The sequence below is a fragment of the Hydra vulgaris genome, chromosome 12, assembly GCF_038396675.1.
Source record: "Hydra vulgaris chromosome 12, alternate assembly HydraT2T_AEP".
NCBI lineage: Eukaryota > Metazoa > Cnidaria > Hydrozoa > Anthoathecata > Hydridae > Hydra > Hydra vulgaris.
Window position 1 is genome coordinate 8,095,695 of NC_088931.1, and position 20,758 is coordinate 8,116,452.

The 20,758-nt window shown below is 29.7% G+C and overlaps 2 protein-coding genes across 2 annotated transcripts; both read right to left on the reverse strand.

Annotated features, from left to right (window-relative positions):
- Window positions 1-1,856: 1,856 nt before the first annotated feature.
- LOC136087835 (uncharacterized) lies at window positions 1,857-8,538 on the reverse strand. Its single transcript, XM_065811422.1, has 8 exons — window positions 5,739-8,538; window positions 5,502-5,631; window positions 5,186-5,405; window positions 5,012-5,095; window positions 3,411-3,498; window positions 3,082-3,293; window positions 2,706-2,865; window positions 1,857-2,085 (listed from the first exon to the last, which is right to left on the reverse strand). Exons 1-8 carry the CDS (start codon window positions 5,935-5,937, stop codon window positions 1,943-1,945), a joined length of 1,236 nt encoding a protein of 411 aa, XP_065667494.1. The 5' UTR covers window positions 5,938-8,538; the 3' UTR covers window positions 1,857-1,942.
- Window positions 8,539-11,609: 3,071 nt separating this feature from the next.
- On the reverse strand, window positions 11,610-13,100 carry LOC136087925 (uncharacterized). Its single transcript, XM_065811554.1, has one exon. The coding sequence runs from the start codon at window positions 13,098-13,100 to the stop codon at window positions 11,610-11,612; it is 1,491 nt and encodes a 496-aa protein (XP_065667626.1).
- Window positions 13,101-20,758: the final 7,658 nt, after the last annotated feature.

Consider the following 20,758-nt stretch of genomic DNA (forward strand, 5'->3'; position numbering starts at 1 on the left):
GCATTACTTCGGACCTTTGGACTTCTAGAGCCCAGGACAGCTACATCTCTTGGACTTTTCATGCTATTGACGAAAATTGGAGACTACATCACTGGACACCCCATGCCCAACAGTTCCCAGGCAGACACACAGGTATCTTAATTGAAGGAAAGCTGGATTCTTTCTTTGAAGAACTAAATTTGCCTGCTGATTTGCCAATGTACTGCGTGAACGACCAGGCAAGAAACATGAAACTTGCAGTCAAATTGTCAAAGCGCCTTGACCAATACTTGTGCAACAATCATATTTTCCAATGTGCAGTTCGAGACTCATTTGGAATAACTGCTGGAATGGATGATGCGTTGCAAACATGCAAAGATTTGGCTTCTTTAACTCACCAGTCAACAGCTGCAGCAAAGTTGCTTAAAACAGAATCAGACGCTCAAGGAATCAATTTTAGACAGTTACGCCAATCTGTTGACACAAGATGAAATAGTGAACTGGATTGCATGGCTTCTGTTCTACATTTAAAGAGTGCAATTATCAGCTTATGTGCAAATGAAGATATTTTTTCTTCAAAGACCATCAGTACATCACAGTGGAAATCAATCGAGGGAGCAGTAGAAGTTTTGGCACCACTTAAAGAAGCTACAGAAACGTGGTCGGCTGAGTCTATTCCAACAATTAACACTGTCGCCGATTCTCTTTATTTAATCCATGACAAAGTTGATCAATTTATTGAGACGGATGGGAAAAATGGCTACGGTGTCTTGTATGCAAAAAACTTGAAAAGCTGCATTGAAAAAAGATTTCCCTCACTGGAAACTTATTAAGTGCTGCAGCAAACTACTTAAATCCTGCTTTAAAGGGACTTCACTTGAAGCTCTTCAAAAAATTTCAAACAACAAAATAATGGTTAGCCTCACAGGTTAAGGATAGTGTTGAGTGCCAACCTGTTGCCAGAGTCCTTTCAGCAGATTTGTACCCTAATTCAAAACTGAAGCGCAAGTTAAACGTCAGACTTGAAACACAAGAGCCAACATCTGAACTGAATCCTATTTTGAGCTAAATGTGCCAGTATGAATATCTTCCTGATGCCAAAAAAGACTTTCCGATTCTTGATTGGTAGAAATTGCATTCAAATACATTGCCAGAACTCTCTTCATTAGCTAGACAAATTTTAGCTATTCCAGCAAGTTCAACTAACTCAGAGAGAGTTTTTAGCTCAGGTGGAAATGTCGTCCAATCATCCAGACACAACTTACACCCAGAAAAAGTAGAACAAATCATCTTAATCAGAAAAAACATTGTCTTGTTGGAAAAGTTTGGCAAAAAAATTCTTAATTAATATTTGAAAAAGTTGTTTACATTTGACAAATGTCATTTGTGCCTATTTGTCAAAACCATCCCAGACAGCCTCCCGCTAGCGGCCCAATGCTGGCCCAGTTATGCTTGCGACTACGGCGCGATGGCGGCCGTCGATCACGGGCCTGCATCAAAACGGCCAATGGGCCAGCATTGGCCCGCTAGCCTTGGGCCAGCATTGGCCCGGAATCGTTCGCCAGCACTGGTCTTCGATCGTTTGCCAGCACTGGCCCGGAATCGTTCGCCAGCACTAGCATTTTATCGTTTGCCAGCACTGGCCCGAAATCGTTCACCAGCACTACCCGCGATTGCTTGCCAGCACTAGCCCGTTATCTGTTACCAGTACTGATCCGTGATCATTTTCCAACCTTCGTTCGTGGTCGCGTGTCAGCATTAAACCGTTACTAATTTATACACAAGCACGTTATTATTAGTCGTTTCTGTACAGATGTGTTATCGCACATAATTTAAACAAATAAGTATATTTCGAAACTTAAATTGAGAAAAAGAAATAAGTATTTGTGAAATTTATTGCTAACCAAAAAGTTGTTGATAAATAATAAAATTATTATTACAAAATGAAAAATAAATTAAATATTTATTTTTTCAAGGAACTTTTTCGCTCCTCGCGAGCTTTACGTCCGCCATTTCTATCACCGGAAAGCTGAAAATATCTTTTCAGCCAACGTTCAACCTCTTCTGCGGATGCGCCTGAAGTTAAATGATTTATTTTTACAGCACCTAAAAAGTGTGAATACATTGTATATATAGGATATATTTACATATACATTAGTAAATAATTAAACTAATTCACACAAATACATATTTTTATGTATGTAAGTTGATTCGTGATTCAATAAACAACTTTTTTTAAATAGTCTACTGCTCAAACTTAAATGTGTCCTATATAATAAAATAACACTACATTTAAAGTTTTTTTTTAACAAAATTTTTTTTAGAAGTCGCAAAAGAACCAAATTCATAATATTATCGAGAAAAAATCAAAATAATATCAATCTGGTATTTAAAAGACGCACAACTCAATACAAAACTTGTTAAAAATATTTTTAATCAACACTAGATATAACAAATATAAAATAAAGATTAAATAATTAACATCAACTTTTTTATGTCAGTTAAAAAAACATTTTTTCATCTTTTTATGCAATAAATTTTGAAAAAACAATTTGCATATAGAATTATTACTATTTTTGTACCAGCCAAAAATTTTTAAATCTTGTGTTTTAGTATATAAAACACATTTAGGGTTGAGGAGCGGACTATATATAAAAAAAATCTGTTTTTTGAGTCACCCTAATATACATTTATACAAATGTTATATATAGAATGAAATTTCTTACCCAATAAGACTTTTTTTAATGGCATCGCTTTCAAAGCCAGTTTATTGTTCGCACCGGACCAATTGATTTTCTTTTCTATATTGGGACCAATCACCATTGGAATTAAATTCCAAATAATTCCCTTAACTGTTGAGCCACCCTGGGATGCCAAATTTCTGCTCTAAAATTTATATCATACATGATACATTACATGATAACCAAATGCTTTTAAATTTAATATAAAAGTAACAAATTTTAACAGACTTTCATCAATAATTTTATAAAATTTTATCGATTGTAAAATACTTAATACTGTAAATACTAAATAAAAATAATTTTAAAATGTTAAGTATAAGGAAATAAGAAAACAACGAATAAATTTATGGATCACATTTACCAATGCATTCATTACTTTCTTGTCTGATTCAATGTCTTCATTTAATTTGAGCAAACTTGCCTCATCACTTACTGGAATCCCAAAATGTTCATCAACCAAAACCGATTCACTTTTTTGTTTAAACATTCCAATAAGCTGACTTATTAAAGCATTATTTGTATCTAACTTTTTATTCAGATTTTCTACTGAAATAAGCAGCTCTTTTTCAACTGCTGTAAAAATATTTAATATAAAATAAAATTTTTCAGTTAATGCATTTTAAAAAGTTAAAGTTATAACTGAGCATCATAAAAATAACTCTAAGTTCAAATTATAAGCATACTACTAACCAGTGCAGTGAAGTGTTCCTTCGTTCACTTTGGCGAGTAACCGCCTCACAGATGAACATCCACTGGATGTCAAAGAAGATCCCAAAAACTATAATTATAAAAAAATAATGAATGGAACAGTTTAATTCAGTTTAATAGATTAGCGTGTATTTAAATGTATAAATATATATATAACATATATATATTTAAATCTTTTGGTCCCCTTGATATTGGGGACCATAAAATACCTATTCAGTTACTTAAAGCATTTAATTGATTGAAAATAACTTTGCAATGGACTTCATATATATATATATATATATATATATATATATATATATATATATATATATATATATATATATATATATATATATATATATATATATATATATATATAAATATATATATAAATAAACAATTTTAAAATACATTCTACAAAATAGAGTGCTCAATGTTCTTAAAAGAATGGAGCAATTATAAATTAGGAGAAAATCACTTAACAAAAATTTTTCTTATTTTACACCGTGTTTCATCAATAAAGACTCATCAGAAATGAAAGATCAAATTAATAAAACTTCAATTTATACCAAAAATTAAATTACAGGAAGTCGCAAATGTGTTAACTACTGTAAATTTTTACACATTTGTGGAATTTGCTGACACTATTATAAAAATAATTCTTTGGAAATGATTACTTATGCTTTTTTAAAAAAATATTTCTTTAAATAGGGGGACTTAATATAACTATTATTTGAAATCATTTATTTTTATAGTTTTTTAGGAGAAACTTATTTTTGTGCCTGCATTAAGAAATTAATTTTTTGTTTAATAAACATTCTTGGTTTGCATGTGTAATTATTTCAAATTTTTTTTTATACATTTTTTGAAAATATTATTATATGCAGGTGCTGTTTTAAGGATGAACCAATTCAGTATAAAATCATCAATATTTTTATCTTCTAATTCCCATATATATTTTGACAGCATGGTGTCTTTTGAATACTTTTTATTTTTAAAAAATTGCTTATGATTGGCAAAACGTTTTTTCCATTCACTCTCTGTTATGCCAATATATTGTTTATCAGGTACATTCTTGGAGGAAACAACACATTTATATACCACATTTTTTGATAAACAACTTCCACTCATTGGACAATTGTTTTTTTGTTTACAACTACAATTTTCTGTAGTTTTTTCATTTAGGGTTTCTTTTTTGTTTAACAATGCATTATTGTGGCCTTTCGTAATTCTTTTCATATTTTTAGTACAACTGTAGCTAACTTTAATTGTATTTCGATTAAAAATTTTATGTAATTTATTAGAGGGAGGGAAATGCTTATCGACCAATTTTAAAAACACTTTTCCTATGTTAGTGGAAACATTTTTGCTATGTGAGGGGTTGAACCAAATTACATTTCTAGTTCTATTTCGCTTTTTCGTATTCTTTTTTTCAGGGTCAAATTTTAGTTCAAAAGCTATCTTAAATGAAAGCTGTTAATACCTATGGTTTAAGTAAGTTGATGTATGCACAAAAAAAAAATTAGAAAAATAACAACACTCACACAAGCAAATTCTTCATTAATAAAAACAGAAAATTTTTAGTCAATAAATCAAATTACCCCAGAATTGGATGCAGACAACTGATTGCTTTCGCATAATGTACCATCAAATACACTTGGTAAATTTTGAAGCATGTTTGTGTTCTATTGACATAAACTAACTATATGATAACTTCAGAACATTATGGAATTCAGTTACATTTAGATTAAAAAATATTCAAATGAAAATCATACCTCCTCTTCTAACATTTCTAAAACAGAACTTTGTCTTGAAAATTTATTTGATTGTAAACAATCTGAAGTAGTAAAATTTTCAGTACATAATATGGTTAAAGGATGAATAGCAGGTGCCGGAACAAGTGTCTTTTTTTTTTTATTAATAACTTTCTTTTGCTTTTTCTGTGGAGTGTCACTTTCTGAACTTGAATACTCAAGGTTATGATACGATATGTCTCTGTAAAATAATGAAAGAAAACCAGCATCATGATATGATGATCATTATCTAAATTATATATAATCATCATAATCACATTATGATCATGAGCATCACCTGATAGGACGAAGACTTTTCTGAATTCTGTTTTCTTCTGAATTTATTGGACCTTCACACTCGTTGTTTGAGAAAAAATCTGAAGAAACTTCTGCCATAGGTAACTTCTCTCTTGCTTTGTCATATGTCACTAAATAAATTGGAGTTTAAAAATCAAAATATTGAAAAATTTTCAAAAAGAAATAAAAAAATTTGAAAAAAACATAAACTTATAAAAATTTATGTAAAATAACTAACCAGAGTTATAAATGATACTTATATCATAATCAGTCCAATCATCTCCTGGAACTTCACATTTTTTAATGGCTCTGTTAAGGCGTTCGGGCTTATATGAGCAGGGCCACCTACAAGTACCATTTGTTACCCATTTTATGGGAACAACAGCCACCGAATCTTTTTCATCAATAAATTTAACAATATGATACAATTTATCCATTGTTCTTTTAGAAGAAAATTATAGACTAAATATAGCAGTATTATCGTTAATTTATATTATTGTTAATAACTATAGGCATTAACTGTATTGGTTGATAATCAAAATAACTTAAATTTGATAAATTTAAAAATATAGAACAATAAAAAATACCAAAAGTATTTAAAAAAACATAATGCAATTAAAAAACAAATACAAAAAACACATTACATAATATTTATGGAAAGTATTTTTATGATGTCATTTATACGATCAAAGTCATTTATTTAAATTATTAACTACCAAAGGTGTTATTATAAAAAAATATTAATATAATACTGTTAGTATTAGAAAATAGTTACTGTTAGTATTAGAAAATAGGCACTTACAAAATAATAAAATAATTAACTTATTTTTTTATCAATGATAAAAGTAAATAAACTAATTACAAATTCCAACAAATTTAATTATAACAAGTGAAGCAAGGGTGACACAACAAAACCATCATCAACTTGCAACAAGACACACTTGATAAACTTGTCATCTAAAATTGCAACATGTTCAACTTTATCTAAATGCGATACTAGAAATATTCCTAACAGACTTGAATCACAAGGATAAGTAAAAAAATTTGATTTTTTCAAAAATGACCAGTACACAATATAGGTAATACCATCATAAACACAAATATTTTTCACTAAACAAATTTCATTTTCTATTTTAACACAATTATTGCCACAAGTTGTTTTAAGACAAAAATGTGGTAAATATACTTCCATATATTGTATTGAAAATCGTAAAAAATCAGGGCATGGTCCTTTGTTATGTTGGTTTTTGAATATATTTTTTTTATCAGGTAAAAACTCATTTACTAGTGTCACGTTCAGACTGTCTACGAATAATTTGAGCTAAAGGGTGTTGTGGTTTTCTTACCATTTTTTTTAAATGTTGCAAATAATTTTCAAACGGAAAGCCCAATATTTTATCTAAATTCCCATGCTCTTGAACATCGTCTGCCAAATGAATTAAACTATGAACATTATAAACAATCATTTCCTGACCATACAATAGTCCAAATGGTTAACAAAATTAATTAATAATGTTTTAGAATAACTACAGCTAGATACACAAAAGGTTGGACTTGCTAAAATAAATGTTGCTACATATAAAAGCATAAAATTGTTATATAACTCAATTGGAAGCACATTATGTAAAACAACCACACCTGTATACAACAAAAACTGGCAATATTCTGTTGCCTTCTATCGTGAAACTTCTTTGAGTGAACGAGGTTTTCGTGCAAACTCAGTAGGAAGCCATTTGCCTAAAATAATTAACTCATTTGATATGTTTTCAACAGAAGAAGATCGTAATCGACAAAACAGTGGTCCTGACAACCACAACTTGAGCATTTTCTTTTGTACCCCCAAACAGACTGAATGCATATAATCTTGTGGAAATTGAGTGACCATTCCAATATCAGTATCCAAAAATGGACTTCGAATGTAATTTTCACCAATTTTCAAATGATGATCATCATTATGCATAAATCGAAAACTTTCATCTGTCCTTAAAGGTGCATCTACCAATGGATAGGTCATTCGATTATCTACATGCTTACCAATTTGGATACATTTATCACAACCATAATACGCATTGTGACCTTTTACAGCTTTAACAAATGCTCTAGCAGGAGCATCACAAATTATGCTACAAACTTTGATAGTGATTTCTTTTTCACGAAATAAAAATCCTTTACCAATCTTATTTAACTCTAATACAAGATCACTAAAATATTCTAATAAATTGTTTGGTTTAGCTGCTCCACAAAAAAGACCAACTAAAACAGGTTTTTTAATATTAAAACTTTGCAGAAGACACAGAATAGGCCAAAATGAAATTTTGCTGCTTTTAAATAAAGGTAAACCATCAATATTCATCTGCACATAAAGTGTTGAAAAGTTAGTAATTTTATCATAATAGTGATTTAATATATTTGTTAAACTATTTACCAAACCAAAATAGAAGTAATCACCACCTGCTCGATGCTCAATTATAAAATTACGTTTAGTTTTTAGAATAGTTCTTGCATCTTTTGGCAAACTAGGATGAAACTGACAGAGAATACAAAGTAAAGATGATAAAGCAGTCAGCGTAATACTAAACTGAACAGCCCAATCAGCCAATAAGATAGTTAAATCTGGGGGAAATGTTTCATCGCCATCATCATCATCATCATCATCATCATCATCATCATCATCATCATCATCATCATCATCATCATCATCATCATCATCATCATCATCATCATCATCATCATCATCATCATCATCATCATCTTCATCATCATCATCATTATCATCATCATCAACAGAGTTATTGGAATTCATACTAACTACTGTTCCATTATCTGCAATATTACCACTTATACCAGGAAAATTTTCTTCTGTAGATATGTATGAGGGGAAATTATTCAACTCACCAAGCGAGTTCTTAGGATTAACAGTTTCACAAATGATATCTTCTTCAAATATTTGTTGCAAGCGTTTTGAAACAATCCTAACTGACATTTTGCGCAGTTTTGAACTCATGACTAATTATTACTGTTTATGACTTTTTTCCTTAATATATATATATATATATATATATATATATATATATATATATATATATATATATATATATATATATATATATATATATGTATATATATATATATATATATACATATATATGTAAATTATGTTAGTGTATTTTACAAATAGAGTGCTCAATGTTCTTAAAGAACAGAGCAATAATAAATTAGTAAAAAACACTTATCTAACTTTGATCTTCTACTTTAAGTTTCACCATTGCTGGACTCTTCCTGATGATCCAGCAATGGTGAAACTTAAAGTTGAAGATCAAAGTTAGATAAGTGTTTTTTACTAATTTATATATATAGATAGATATATATATATATATATATATATATATATATATATATAAAAATATATATATAATACATACATACATACATACATATATATATATATATATATATATATATATATATATATATATATATATATATATATATTAAAGAAAAATAATAATTATTTTCATTATTGTTATCATAAATATAGTTATAATTAATTTTACAAAATGAGCAATAATTATTTTATACTTATTGTTAATTTTATAACTATTGTTAATAACTATATAATAGTTGTTAACAATAACTATAGTATAGTCTATATTAATAATAACAATGATGAAAATAATGATTTTATTATAAATTTATATATTGTATTTTATATATTGTATTATCTTTTTATATATATATAAAATTATATATTGTATCAGAATATTTTATTTTGTATTTTTATATATTGTAGTAAGTATTAATATATAATAAATTAAACTAACAGAAAAGCAAAACAAATAATAATACTTAAAACTAAGTGGTTAGACTTTCCAACGTCATTATTAGGGATTAACTATTAAATCATCATCTTGCATGAGTATTATAGAAACTAATGTCAAAACATAGCTAACTTTTATACAAAACTACTTTAAATTATAGTAGTTAATTATAATAATAGTATGTAATTATAGTATAATTGTTTTATTCTATAAATTATATTACTTAATTATAGTATAATGATGTGTGCTAGCTAGTTAATTTAATGACATCCTATATTTTACAAATGTCAGCACATTATTATTCTATAATTGAGTAATATAATTTATAGTATAAAACAATTATACTTTAATTAAATAATATATATGAGTATATTATATATGTATAGTATGTAGTATAGTATACTATACTATTAGTATAGTATAGTATGCAGAGTTATATACTCTACATACTCTAGTTCACTCATCAATATTCCATTAACAATGTAAACGTTTCGCTCTTCTAATAATTATACAAATTAGAATTTTAACTGATACATCCAATCTTTTTACAGTAGACTACTGTAGTAGTAAATACTACTGTAAGTACTGAGTAAGTACTGCTGAATAAGTAAGTACTGAGTAAGTACTGCTGAATAAGTAAGTACTGAGTAAGTACTGCTGAACAAGTAAGTACTGAGTAAGTACTGCTGAATAAGTAAGTACTACTGAGTAATAAATACTACTGTAAAAGTTCCGATTGAATTCTAATTGAAGTTGCATTACATCCGCATTTGTTAATGCTTTTAAAAAAAAATTAAAATATATTATTGCTTAACAAAATATTTCTTGTAAAACTTTGGTTTCGCTTTTATGGTATCATCATGGATAACTTTAAATATTGGCAATATTGGCAATTTTGGCAAAACGACATTCGGCCAAAACTCTTTAGCTACCACAATCGGGCCAGTGCTGGCCCATAATCAAATGCCGTCGCAGTGGCTTGCGACTACTCGCCAGAGTTCTGGCATTTCGTCGCACGCCGCTGCGACTCTTTGCGATGATTTACCTTTCATAAAAAAGTTGCTTGAGTCGCTTGCCAGACTCGCGCCAGTAACGGCCCGTTACTAATATAGTCGTAACGGCGTGCGACGATTCGCCAGAGTTCTGGCCCGGAGTCGTGTGTTGTCTGGGATATTTCCATTTTTTTTTTTTTTACTTGGATTTTAATAAACTTGTTTTCAAAAATTGTTAAATTTCTCGTCTCGTCTTGTTCTCGGTCTCACGAGAAGTACTAACTTCTCGTCTCGGTCTCGTCTCGGTTTGAAAAAGCCTAGTCTCGCTCATGGTTACTGTTTTGGGATTTTAAAACATTCCTTATTTATTTAAAACAATATATTTTTATTTAAAAAGTGTAATCACTTTTGTTCTATTTTTTATTTGATTTAAAACCTGTTTCTTTTTTTTATTATTTGACAAAAAGTTTATTGTAATGAAGTAATGTAGTTTATTATTAAAAATATAAAAAATACTTATAAATTTTATAAATTTATATAAACCGTTACAGTGTCTATTTTAATTTTCAGATATTTTATAAAGTAAAACATTAAATAAAGCAAAATGTGTTTTAAAATAAATTTTAATTAAATAAAAAAATTGAATTTTAACCAAATTTAGATTAAATTTGTCGTTTTCATTTTAAAAAACCTCTAATTTTTTGCAAACCAAAACATTTTAACAACCACAAATATTTTGTTCATTTAAATAAAGTGAACGCTCTATATAAGCAACGCATTTGAACCAATTTCAATAAAAAAAGTTTCTTATTGGGAAAAAGGAGTATAAAAATACTTACCATCTGGAAAATATTTTTACTTATATCTTTCACTAATTAAACTGTGTAGAATCAGGGGCGTTGCGTGAGAAAATTCCAGGGGGGGGGGGGAGGGGAAGAGACCTTGTTTTTCCCAACTGCTTAACACAACTGTTTTTTATAATTCAAGAATTAAAGAAATCAATTTCTGTCCTATTTACAAAATCTACTGATTGTTATACTACACTGCACTCACTCTCATGAATTGCTAACTATCAGTATTTATTAACTTCTATTAACAAAACATAGCTTCCTTTACATATATACAAAATATTCAATTCAAAAAACGTCTAAAAGTTTTACCCATTCATAGTGAAATTGTATTAGTCCCAAAAAATATTACAATTTACAAATCTAATAAACTTTACAAACCATTCTGGTAGCATATATAGCAGTTTAAAATTTAACGGAAATGAGATAGTACAAAGAAATATGGAAAATATTATTTTATTACAAAACTTATACACACAATATTTTTCAACAGTCTATCATTTTTTGTTTGCTGTTTGATTTTAATATGACGTTTCTTCAACTGAACCCATCGTTTAACAAAATGTTCGGGGTAAACTTCTTTACAAAGTTCTTTTTCGCACTTCAGTAGCATGAGACTATCCAATCTCTCGTCACTCATTGTTGTTCTCAGATGTGATTTTACAATCTTGAGTTGACTGAAAGAACGCTCATTTGATGCTACACCATAAGCAGCTGTGATTACAAAAATGCATAGTTTATGGGCTTGTTTTAGTATATCCTTTAACTTTACAACATGGTACAAAATGTCTTGCAGCGTCTTGGCTGGTGTTCTTGATGACTTAAAATCTTCATCACCTTCTTTTAAACAGATATCTATCAAAATTTCCATCTGGCCTTTTAGCACATGAACGTCTGGAATGTGATCCTTGTATCCAGGAGGAAAAAGTTTGCTTGCTTTTGTTAAGTTTTCAATACTCATATTATCCTTATTTAACGGAAAACTGAAAATTTTGGTGATAGGGGCAAATATTTCCTTTAATGCTGCCGAGTTTTCAGTTAAACCCATAGCTAGAGAGTCAATGGCCTCTTTGAATTCTTTCCGGTAAAAAGCTTTCATCTCCATTGCTATTAATCTGTGGTATCGTTTGTAATCGTTTTCTGCATCAATGTGTAATTTCCTAGAAAATATTACTGCACTTTCAATCAAATTATTCATAGCATCTGTATCGTTACTGATATTATGTATGTTCTTGGCAGTACTTTCAATTACATTAATACTGTCAATGACATTGAAGTTTGGACTTTCTAAGATTTCTGTTAATATTTTTATCTTCTCAATGATATTCTTCATGAGGAAAAGAGTAATAATGAAATCAAAAGTTGTTACTTTTTTCAGAAGTCCCATTGCCTTAGTTCTCGTGTTAGTATCAAAAATCTTATTATTTGAGATGCTCTGAAGAAGATCAATAACCTTCTCCAAACACTGATTTAAAGCCTTAACAGATTTTGCTCGTGCGGTCCATCTTGTTCTAGACAGGTTTACAAGCTGTACTGCAATGTCAACGTCTTCAAGTTTTTCTTTTATATGACTAAATCTTTTTGTGCTTGATGTGAAGAAAACATTTTCGAGGACATTAAACAATTCTCGTATTAAAGCATTAACATTGCAGGCATGTTCAAGAGCAGTGTTTGTTCTGTGGTCTTGACATGGTATGTAAGGTACATTATGGCCAACTTCTTCTGTTATATACTTTTGTACTCCTTTAAATTGTCCAGACATTGAACTCGCGTAGTCATACGACTGAAAAGCCATCTTTGATGTGTCAATGCCTTCTTTATGTAAAGAAGATAAAATTAGCTCAGCCATCCCTTTTCCAGTCTTATCAGTGCATTCGACGGATTTCAAAAGCCTTTCCCGAATCTCACCGTTTTCACTGGCTGTTCTCACAACTATACTCATTATGTCCTTATGTGACATATTGGGAGTAGTGTCGGCCATCACGGAAAAAAAATTGGAGCTGTTAATTTCACCAATGATCTTACTCTTTAATTCCTTTGCAATTAAACTAATCATTTCATTTTGAGACGACGGGCTCGAGTTTGTAACTCTACATGGACGAAGAGCTTTATCTTCAATCCAGGCTTTTAGTGTGGGATTGTGGCGAGAGATATGATTAGTTACCTTGATACCAAAGTTACCTTGATTAGCACTGTCCGATTCTCTAAACGCTAGCCCTTGGCTTCCCAAAGTCTCGCATGTATCGATAAGAATTTCGACAGTTTTTTTATTCTACACCTCTATTTTTTGCTCTTCTATTAGAGCAAGTCTATTGGATTTATTAATAAGGTGATCTATATGCCCTTTTTTCATAAGAAAGTGACAATATTCACCTAATGCAACTTTATGTACTTGAGAGGTAAAGTGCGCCTGAAGCTTTCCAAGTTTGTCTTTCCCATAGCTTTTCATCTTGGACCAAGATCTCACCTCAACATTTATCCAAGCATCTTTAGTTTTTCCCTTCTTTCTAACACCCTTGGGGAAAAGGCGGCAGACAAAATAAAATGTGGCATCCTTCTGGGTGCTGTATTCTAAATGTTCCAACTCTTTGTACCACTGGGGATTAAATCTATTTTTACCGTCACTTGGGAAACTAGCAAGTTTTGGTTGGTGTGGCCCTAACTGAATTAAATACAACTTTTGATTATCCGTAATTGTATGTGGACGTAAGCCTGGGTCATGGCTTATCAATGCTGATGAATCTGATTTGTCAATTATAATATTTTGAGCTTTGGTATCGAGTTTTTTTATAAAAGCGTTTCCCATTTTCAAAACATTTTTTGACATTTCCACCACAGAACTTGTTGCAATCACAATTTCAATTGCAGCGAATTTTTCATTTACTAATTCTTCTTTACAATATTTTCTATAAATGTCATTACAATCTTTAAGATTATCTATTAAAACACCCAAATTCCCTATGCGCGAAGTCCAATTTGTTGTTTCACTGCTTACTTCAGTAGTATCCAAGTTAATAATATTCGTGTCATCCTTTTCATCTCGGTCATGAAACTGGGTTAAATGATCTGATTTAGAATTTAATTCTGTAAATTTCTCTGCTTGTTCCTGGACTACAACATAACCCAGGTTTTCCCCTTTTGCATCATTAACTTGAATTTTTGAACTTGAGTCCTCTTCAAATTTTTTATTAGAAGATGTTGTTTCTTCCTCCATGGATATACCACATGTTGAAGTCGATATTTCAATTATTATCAGGTCGATAATAATAAGCGCACCTGAATCGAAGTTTAACGTTCCATTTATTTACAAACTGCGAAAATAATGTGCAGTTTGTAAATAAATTTCAAGACACCGGTGTTACGAAGAAGCACGCGGGAAAAGAGGGCTCCTGAGCGTTTTAGTCCTTGAGACGAGATGGTCGTTATAATCAAGGGGAAGTGTAAAGTGTAACTATATTTAATGATTATTTTAAAGCTAACGATTGATTTGCGTTACTTGTAAATAATTGCATATGTATATAGACATATTTGTATATAATATTAAGACAAAATTAAAATATCAAGAGAATAAGTTTTTATATAAATGATTGTATGAATTGTATACATGAGGCGTTTTACGCTCAACTTAAAAAAGTTCTTTTTGATGTGATACGACTATAGTTATATAGATTAAACTTTTTGAAGTTGTCTTTTAAATTTTTAGCCTGAATGTTATAAACGTGTTTTCAAACTTCGATTCAAATTGATGACAATACAAAGCTTTGTATCCTAATTTTCATCAATTTAAATCTGTTTGTTGTATGTTTACTTTTCTAACTATTACATTTACAATATAAAGATAGAATCGTATGTCTACTTGGTATCTACTTATAAAACGAATAATTCTTCTCCGCAATTTACACTCTAATGCATCGCATATACGCTATACACTAAAATATTTAATTTAAACTCGGTACATATATATATATACATATATATATATATATATATATATATATATATATATATATATATATATATATATATATATATATATATATATATATATATATATATATATATATATATATATATGTATATATATATATATATATATATATGTATATATATATATATATATATATATATATATATATATATATATGTCCCATGAGATGCATAATGGTATAAGTCACTTTTTTCAATATTTTAAGTTATTGCCACCCATGGATAGCATTTTGTTTATTCTATTACATGGCAGAGTGGTATGAGTCTAATGATATCGATAATGCTGCTGGAACTGTTTTTTGTTATGCTCCTCACTAAACAGCTGTTTTTGTTCACAGCCAAAGTGATATTAGTCAGACTTCTCAAAACTAGATATGAGTCACTTATACCACTATGCATCTCAGGAGCTCATATATATATATATATATATATATATATATATATATATATATATATATATATATATATATATATATATATATATATATATATATACATATATATATGAATGTATATATATATATATTATATATATATATATATATATATATATATATATATATATATATATACATATATATATATATATATATATATATATATATAGTGTTGCGAAAAATAAAATAGCACCGCAAAGCGTATTTTCCTTTTTGTTAAGAAAACACCGTGCAAAATAAAATTTCTTTATAGCTTTGCTGTTTAAAATATTAGCTAACATGTTTATTTTCTAAAACAAATAATTTTGGAAAAAAAAACTATTTGGTGTTGTTCGATTTAAATCAAAAATGCCAATTCTGACCGAAAAATAAAATAGCATCACACACTCTTTTGTTGTAAAATACTTTGATAACGGTAAATATAGTTGTGAAAATAGCAAGTGTTGGTTTTTTTTTTGCTGTTTTATTCGTTTTATGTTAGTGTGTATTAGTGGGAGACATTTACATATAAAAATGGGATGCGGAAAGCATTGTAGTGCAGAAAAGCGAGAATTGATCCGAAAGTTGATATCTGCATGGAAATTTTATAGAGAAGTTGGTCGTTTAGTTGAGTGTTCCAATAAAATGATAAGAAATGCCATAAATTTCAAGAAAAGCCTGAAAAACGTGGTCGAAAACGTTCTATTTCAACATTGCTGGCCAATCGCTTAGCCCGACAGGCTAAAAAGAAACCTATTAAAACAGTTACCGAGTTGAAAAAGGACTTTAACATTGATGCAACAATGCAAATAGTTTGGAGTTGTCTGCAAATTAATGGATTAAAAGCCTGTAGCCCCAGAAAAGTTCCACTTCTAAGTGTCAGACATGTTGTAAAGCGTATTGCGCTTGCTAAAAAACACTCAAAATGGCCTCTCGAAAAATGGAGGAATGTTTTATGGACAGACGAAAGTAAGACTGTGCTTTATGGTGGAAAAGGCTCTCGGGCGTATGTCAGAAGACTGCCAGGACAATGACCCAAAGCATACTAGCAAGAAGGCAAAGAATTAGTTTGTGGAGCATAAAGTGAACGTTATGGAGTGGCCAGCACAGTCGCCAGATCTTGACCCAATCGAGAATTTGTGGGCTGACATAATGGAGGTGGTTGCTGCGGCCAAACTCACCACGAAGGAGTCACTTTGAAACGTAGTTAAGGAGACATGGAGCGAAATTCCGCTAAAGCGATGTCAGGACTTGGTTAACTCGATGCCAAGACGTTGTGTAGCCGTCATTACCAATAAAGGTCACGCTACAAAATACTAATATGTTAAGAAATAACAAAGATTTATTGTAAAATATTTAAAACAATTGATCTCATAATATTTCCTTATTTTAAAGTACACATTAAAGCTGTGGTGCTATTATTTTTTTTTGCGTTTAATTTGATTTTTTTTTTATTTTTGTTTAATAAATGAATACTATATATTAAAACTTGTATATTTTGTTTTTTATAAAAGTTATAAGCCATTTTACTTTTAAATATGTATTTAAAAGATTTTCAAACTATCAAAAATAGTTAAAAATTCTTATTTCAACCAATTTTTGGTGGTGGTGCTATTTTATTTTTCGTGGCTGTATATATATATATATATATATATATATATATATATATATATATATATATATATATATATATATATATATATATACATATCTTACTCTTTAGCGACTCTTTGTTCTCCACTTAACATCCTTTTTTTTTTTTTTTTTTTTTAAAAATCTTCGCTTCCAACAAGGCTGCAAGCAGCCACTAATTAAAGTTGGAAGTTACTGTAAGAGAAAAGATGAAGATTGTAGAGCAAGATAACGATTGACGGACGACTTATAAGATTGCAAATTATATGAATCAGGAAAGCAAGATGAAGGAAGCGAGTTCCAAAGAGCTGATGTTCGAGGAAAAAAACTAGACGAATAAGCGTTTTTGGAGCACTTAGGAACAGTCACAGAAAAAGGATGACACTTAATTGAATGACGAGTAACACGAGAATGAATTTTAGTAGATGGCACAAGAGACGTTAGCTCTTTCGAGCAGTGCCCATTATAGTATTTGTAGAAAAGAGAAAGAGAAGCAACATTACGACGATGTGATAATGGTTGAAGGTTGGCTGCAAGAGCAGGTCCAACTATGTTTACAATGCGTTTTTGCACCTTGTCTAAAAGAGAAAGGGCATCATTAGAAGATCCGCCCCAGATATGGCAACAGTATTCCATACAAGGCCGGATTAGAGATTTATAGAGGTAGAGAATAGAATCCAGAGTAAGAAAGTGGCGAGCTCGATAAAGAGATGCAACCTTAGCAGATGCTAATTTTGCAACCGATTTGATATATGGTTTCCAAGAAAGATTGGAAGTAAGAGTTAATCCTAGAAGATGAAGAGTAGGTGACTCATCGAGTACATCACCGTTCATAAATATAGGAAGATCTAAATTATTGCGATAACGATTGGCTGAAAAAATTGAGTTTTATCTGAATTAAAGTTCACCAGCCACTGTGAGCCCCATGCTGTAGCAGAAGTGAGATCCTTTTCAAGCTCAAATGCCCCCTCCAGGCAATCAGAGGGTGTTGGTTTCTTATCACGACAAGAATAAATGGTAGTATCATCAGCAAACAATGCCACCTTAGATGTGAGAATATCTGGAAGATCGTTAATGTAAATTAAAAAGAGTATAGGGCCAAGGATAGAACCTTGAGGAACCCCTGAAGTTACAGAATAAGAGGAAGAGTGTTGTCCATCGAGGACAACTTTTATGCTACGATTGGAAAGGAAGGATTCAATGATCTTAAAGATGTTGCCGGATACACCATAAGAAGAAAGCTTATGGAGAAGACCAGCATGCCAAACTTTATCAAACGCTTTTGAAATGTCAAGAGCGATGGCCTTAACCTCCTTTTGTACTTGTATCTTAACATCCTTTTGTACTTGTATCTCAATTTGCTACACTCATTGTGCTTCTCTAAGGCTTTAACTGCTCAGTGCAGTTCTACAAGAATGCACTCAAAACACAAAACAAAAACACAAAAACACAAAACAACACAAAAAGTTTAACTTAAGATAAACTTTTAATTTGTTCATCAGTTTTATTTTGTTCAATAGTTTCAATAATCAGTTTTATTTTGTTCGATAATTGGTTTTCTATAAAACCTTTTATTTTTTCGGGAAAAAAGTTATGGCTTAAATGATTAAAATATTCATTTGTAAAACAAATTATAAAGTTATCCTATAAGTATAACAATGCGTTCTTTTTGTTGTGACTTGTGCACTTTACTATTAAGTATGTCAAGAAAACACAATAAGAATTGGCGGTCATTGTCATAAAGCTGCACTTTGATAGACTTTTCAAGAGTTGGAAAACGCAAATAAGTTTTAAGTCTTTTAGAATTAAAAATCTGTAGGAATTACTTGTTTTGTAGGAACCAGTTGAAAATAAAAATTTTTAAGCAGTCCAGTAAATCGCAATTTTAATTTTTGTAGAAATTGAATTAATAGAATAGAAAAATCAATTTTTTTTTTCTAAAAGATAATCTCAATAATATAAAATCAGATGGTAAAAGTTTCCAATGTGTTTTTCCACTTTGGTTTAATACATGTAATCCACATAATACCTCTTAGTTTCATTGTAATAATTTACATTTTTATTATAAACTTTGTGATTTATCATGCTAAAACCTATTGGCTAAAGCTTGTTAATCTATGGGTCGCAATCCCAAATGAGGTTGCCTGACGAAATATTGAGGTCGCAAGATTTTAATGTAAAATATTTAAATGTGTATGAATTTGCATAATTGAGTATTTTATCATAAGTATGTATATTGTTACCTAATCTTTAAATAATCACAAAATGTTTAATATCTTAATTTCATATTTATCTTAAGTCGCGAAAAGACTTCCAATCATAAATCGGGTCGTGAATTAAAAAAGTTTAACAAGCCCTGCCAATGCAGGATTTTGTGATGTCATTATTGTAAACCATTTTCCAATGGGCACACGGACCTCTATACGTCCATACGTCCAAGGACGTCCAAAATGTTCCGCTCGGACATGCAAATATAAAGACCTCCAAAATGTTTCTGACGTCTTGATATAAGAAATGAAGTCTTTTTTTTCCCACAAGACCTAAATTTAATATACACGTGTTTAGGGATTCAACACGTTGGGGAATAATAATAAGGTTATTGCATAAATAATTAAATCCCAGTATTGAAACAAATCATTACAAAAAATAAAAACAATATTTTTGATGATATTAATATATAAATACAATCTAGCAAAAACATTTTTTGGCTTGTTTTAATATGTCACCAATGGCACACTCGATGTTGCTTGCATCATAACTAGGTATGCCGAAATCGCGTTTTACGAAGTTTTATGCTAAAATTCGGTGACAGTTTTTTAACTTTTTTTTAGATAATGTCATATAAACTTTTTTTTAAAGGTGTTTCTTTTAGAAATATATATATAAATTAAGATCATTTTTGAAAAAAAAGAATAGTTTCAATTTTATATAAAATTTATGTATGGTTGGTTGATTTTGTATTGAGTTTATTGATTTTAAAGATTCGATTGTTAATCTAACTTTTATAATCAAACTATTTTGACTTTTTATAACTCTTTCCATATTTTTTGTGCAACTGAAGCTAACTTTAATTGTATTTCGATTAAAAATATTATGTAATTTATTAGATTGCGGGAAACGCTTATCGACCAACTTTAAAAATACTTTTCCTATGTTAGTAGAAACATTTTTGCTATAGGAGGGTTGAGCCAAATTACATTTCTAGTTCTATTTCGCTTTTTTGTATTCTTCTTTTCAGGGTCAAATTTTAGTTCAAAATTTTCAAAGCCACTTTTTTTAAGGGTACCTGTAAATATTCGTTTAGAGGAATTGAATACATTTTCATTAGAGGAATTTTGGGTGAGCCTGTTATTAATTGAAATTGGGATTTGTTTTAGAATTTGGGATGGATGATTTGAGTTAGTATTAATATACAATAATTCATCGTTTGGTTTTTTGAAAGGCTTATATGAATTTTCAGAGAGTTTAAATGTGACGTCATAAAAGTTCACAATTTTTAAATTTATGTTTATTTCGATTTGAAAGCCAATATTTTAAAAATTTTTTATAATATCTTTTCTAATTT

What these genes read in the sequence shown, in the direction of transcription:
- LOC136087925 (XM_065811554.1), bottom strand. Translation starts at nt 13,100, where the DNA reads ATGAGTATAGTTGTGAGAACAGCCAGTGAAAACGGTGAGATTCGGGAA.
- LOC136087835 (XM_065811422.1), bottom strand. Translation starts at nt 5,937, where the DNA reads ATGGATAAATTGTATCATATTGTTAAATTTATTGATGAAAAAGATTCG. An exon ending in AAGTATCATTTATAACTCTG is followed by an intron (nt 5,632 to 5,738) that starts GTTAGTTATTTT and finishes CAATTTATTTAG; the next exon opens with TGACATATGACAAAGCAAGA. An exon ending in AGGAACACTTCACTGCACTG is followed by an intron (nt 3,294 to 3,410) that starts GTTAGTAGTATG and finishes ATATTTTTACAG; the next exon opens with CAGTTGAAAAAGAGCTGCTT.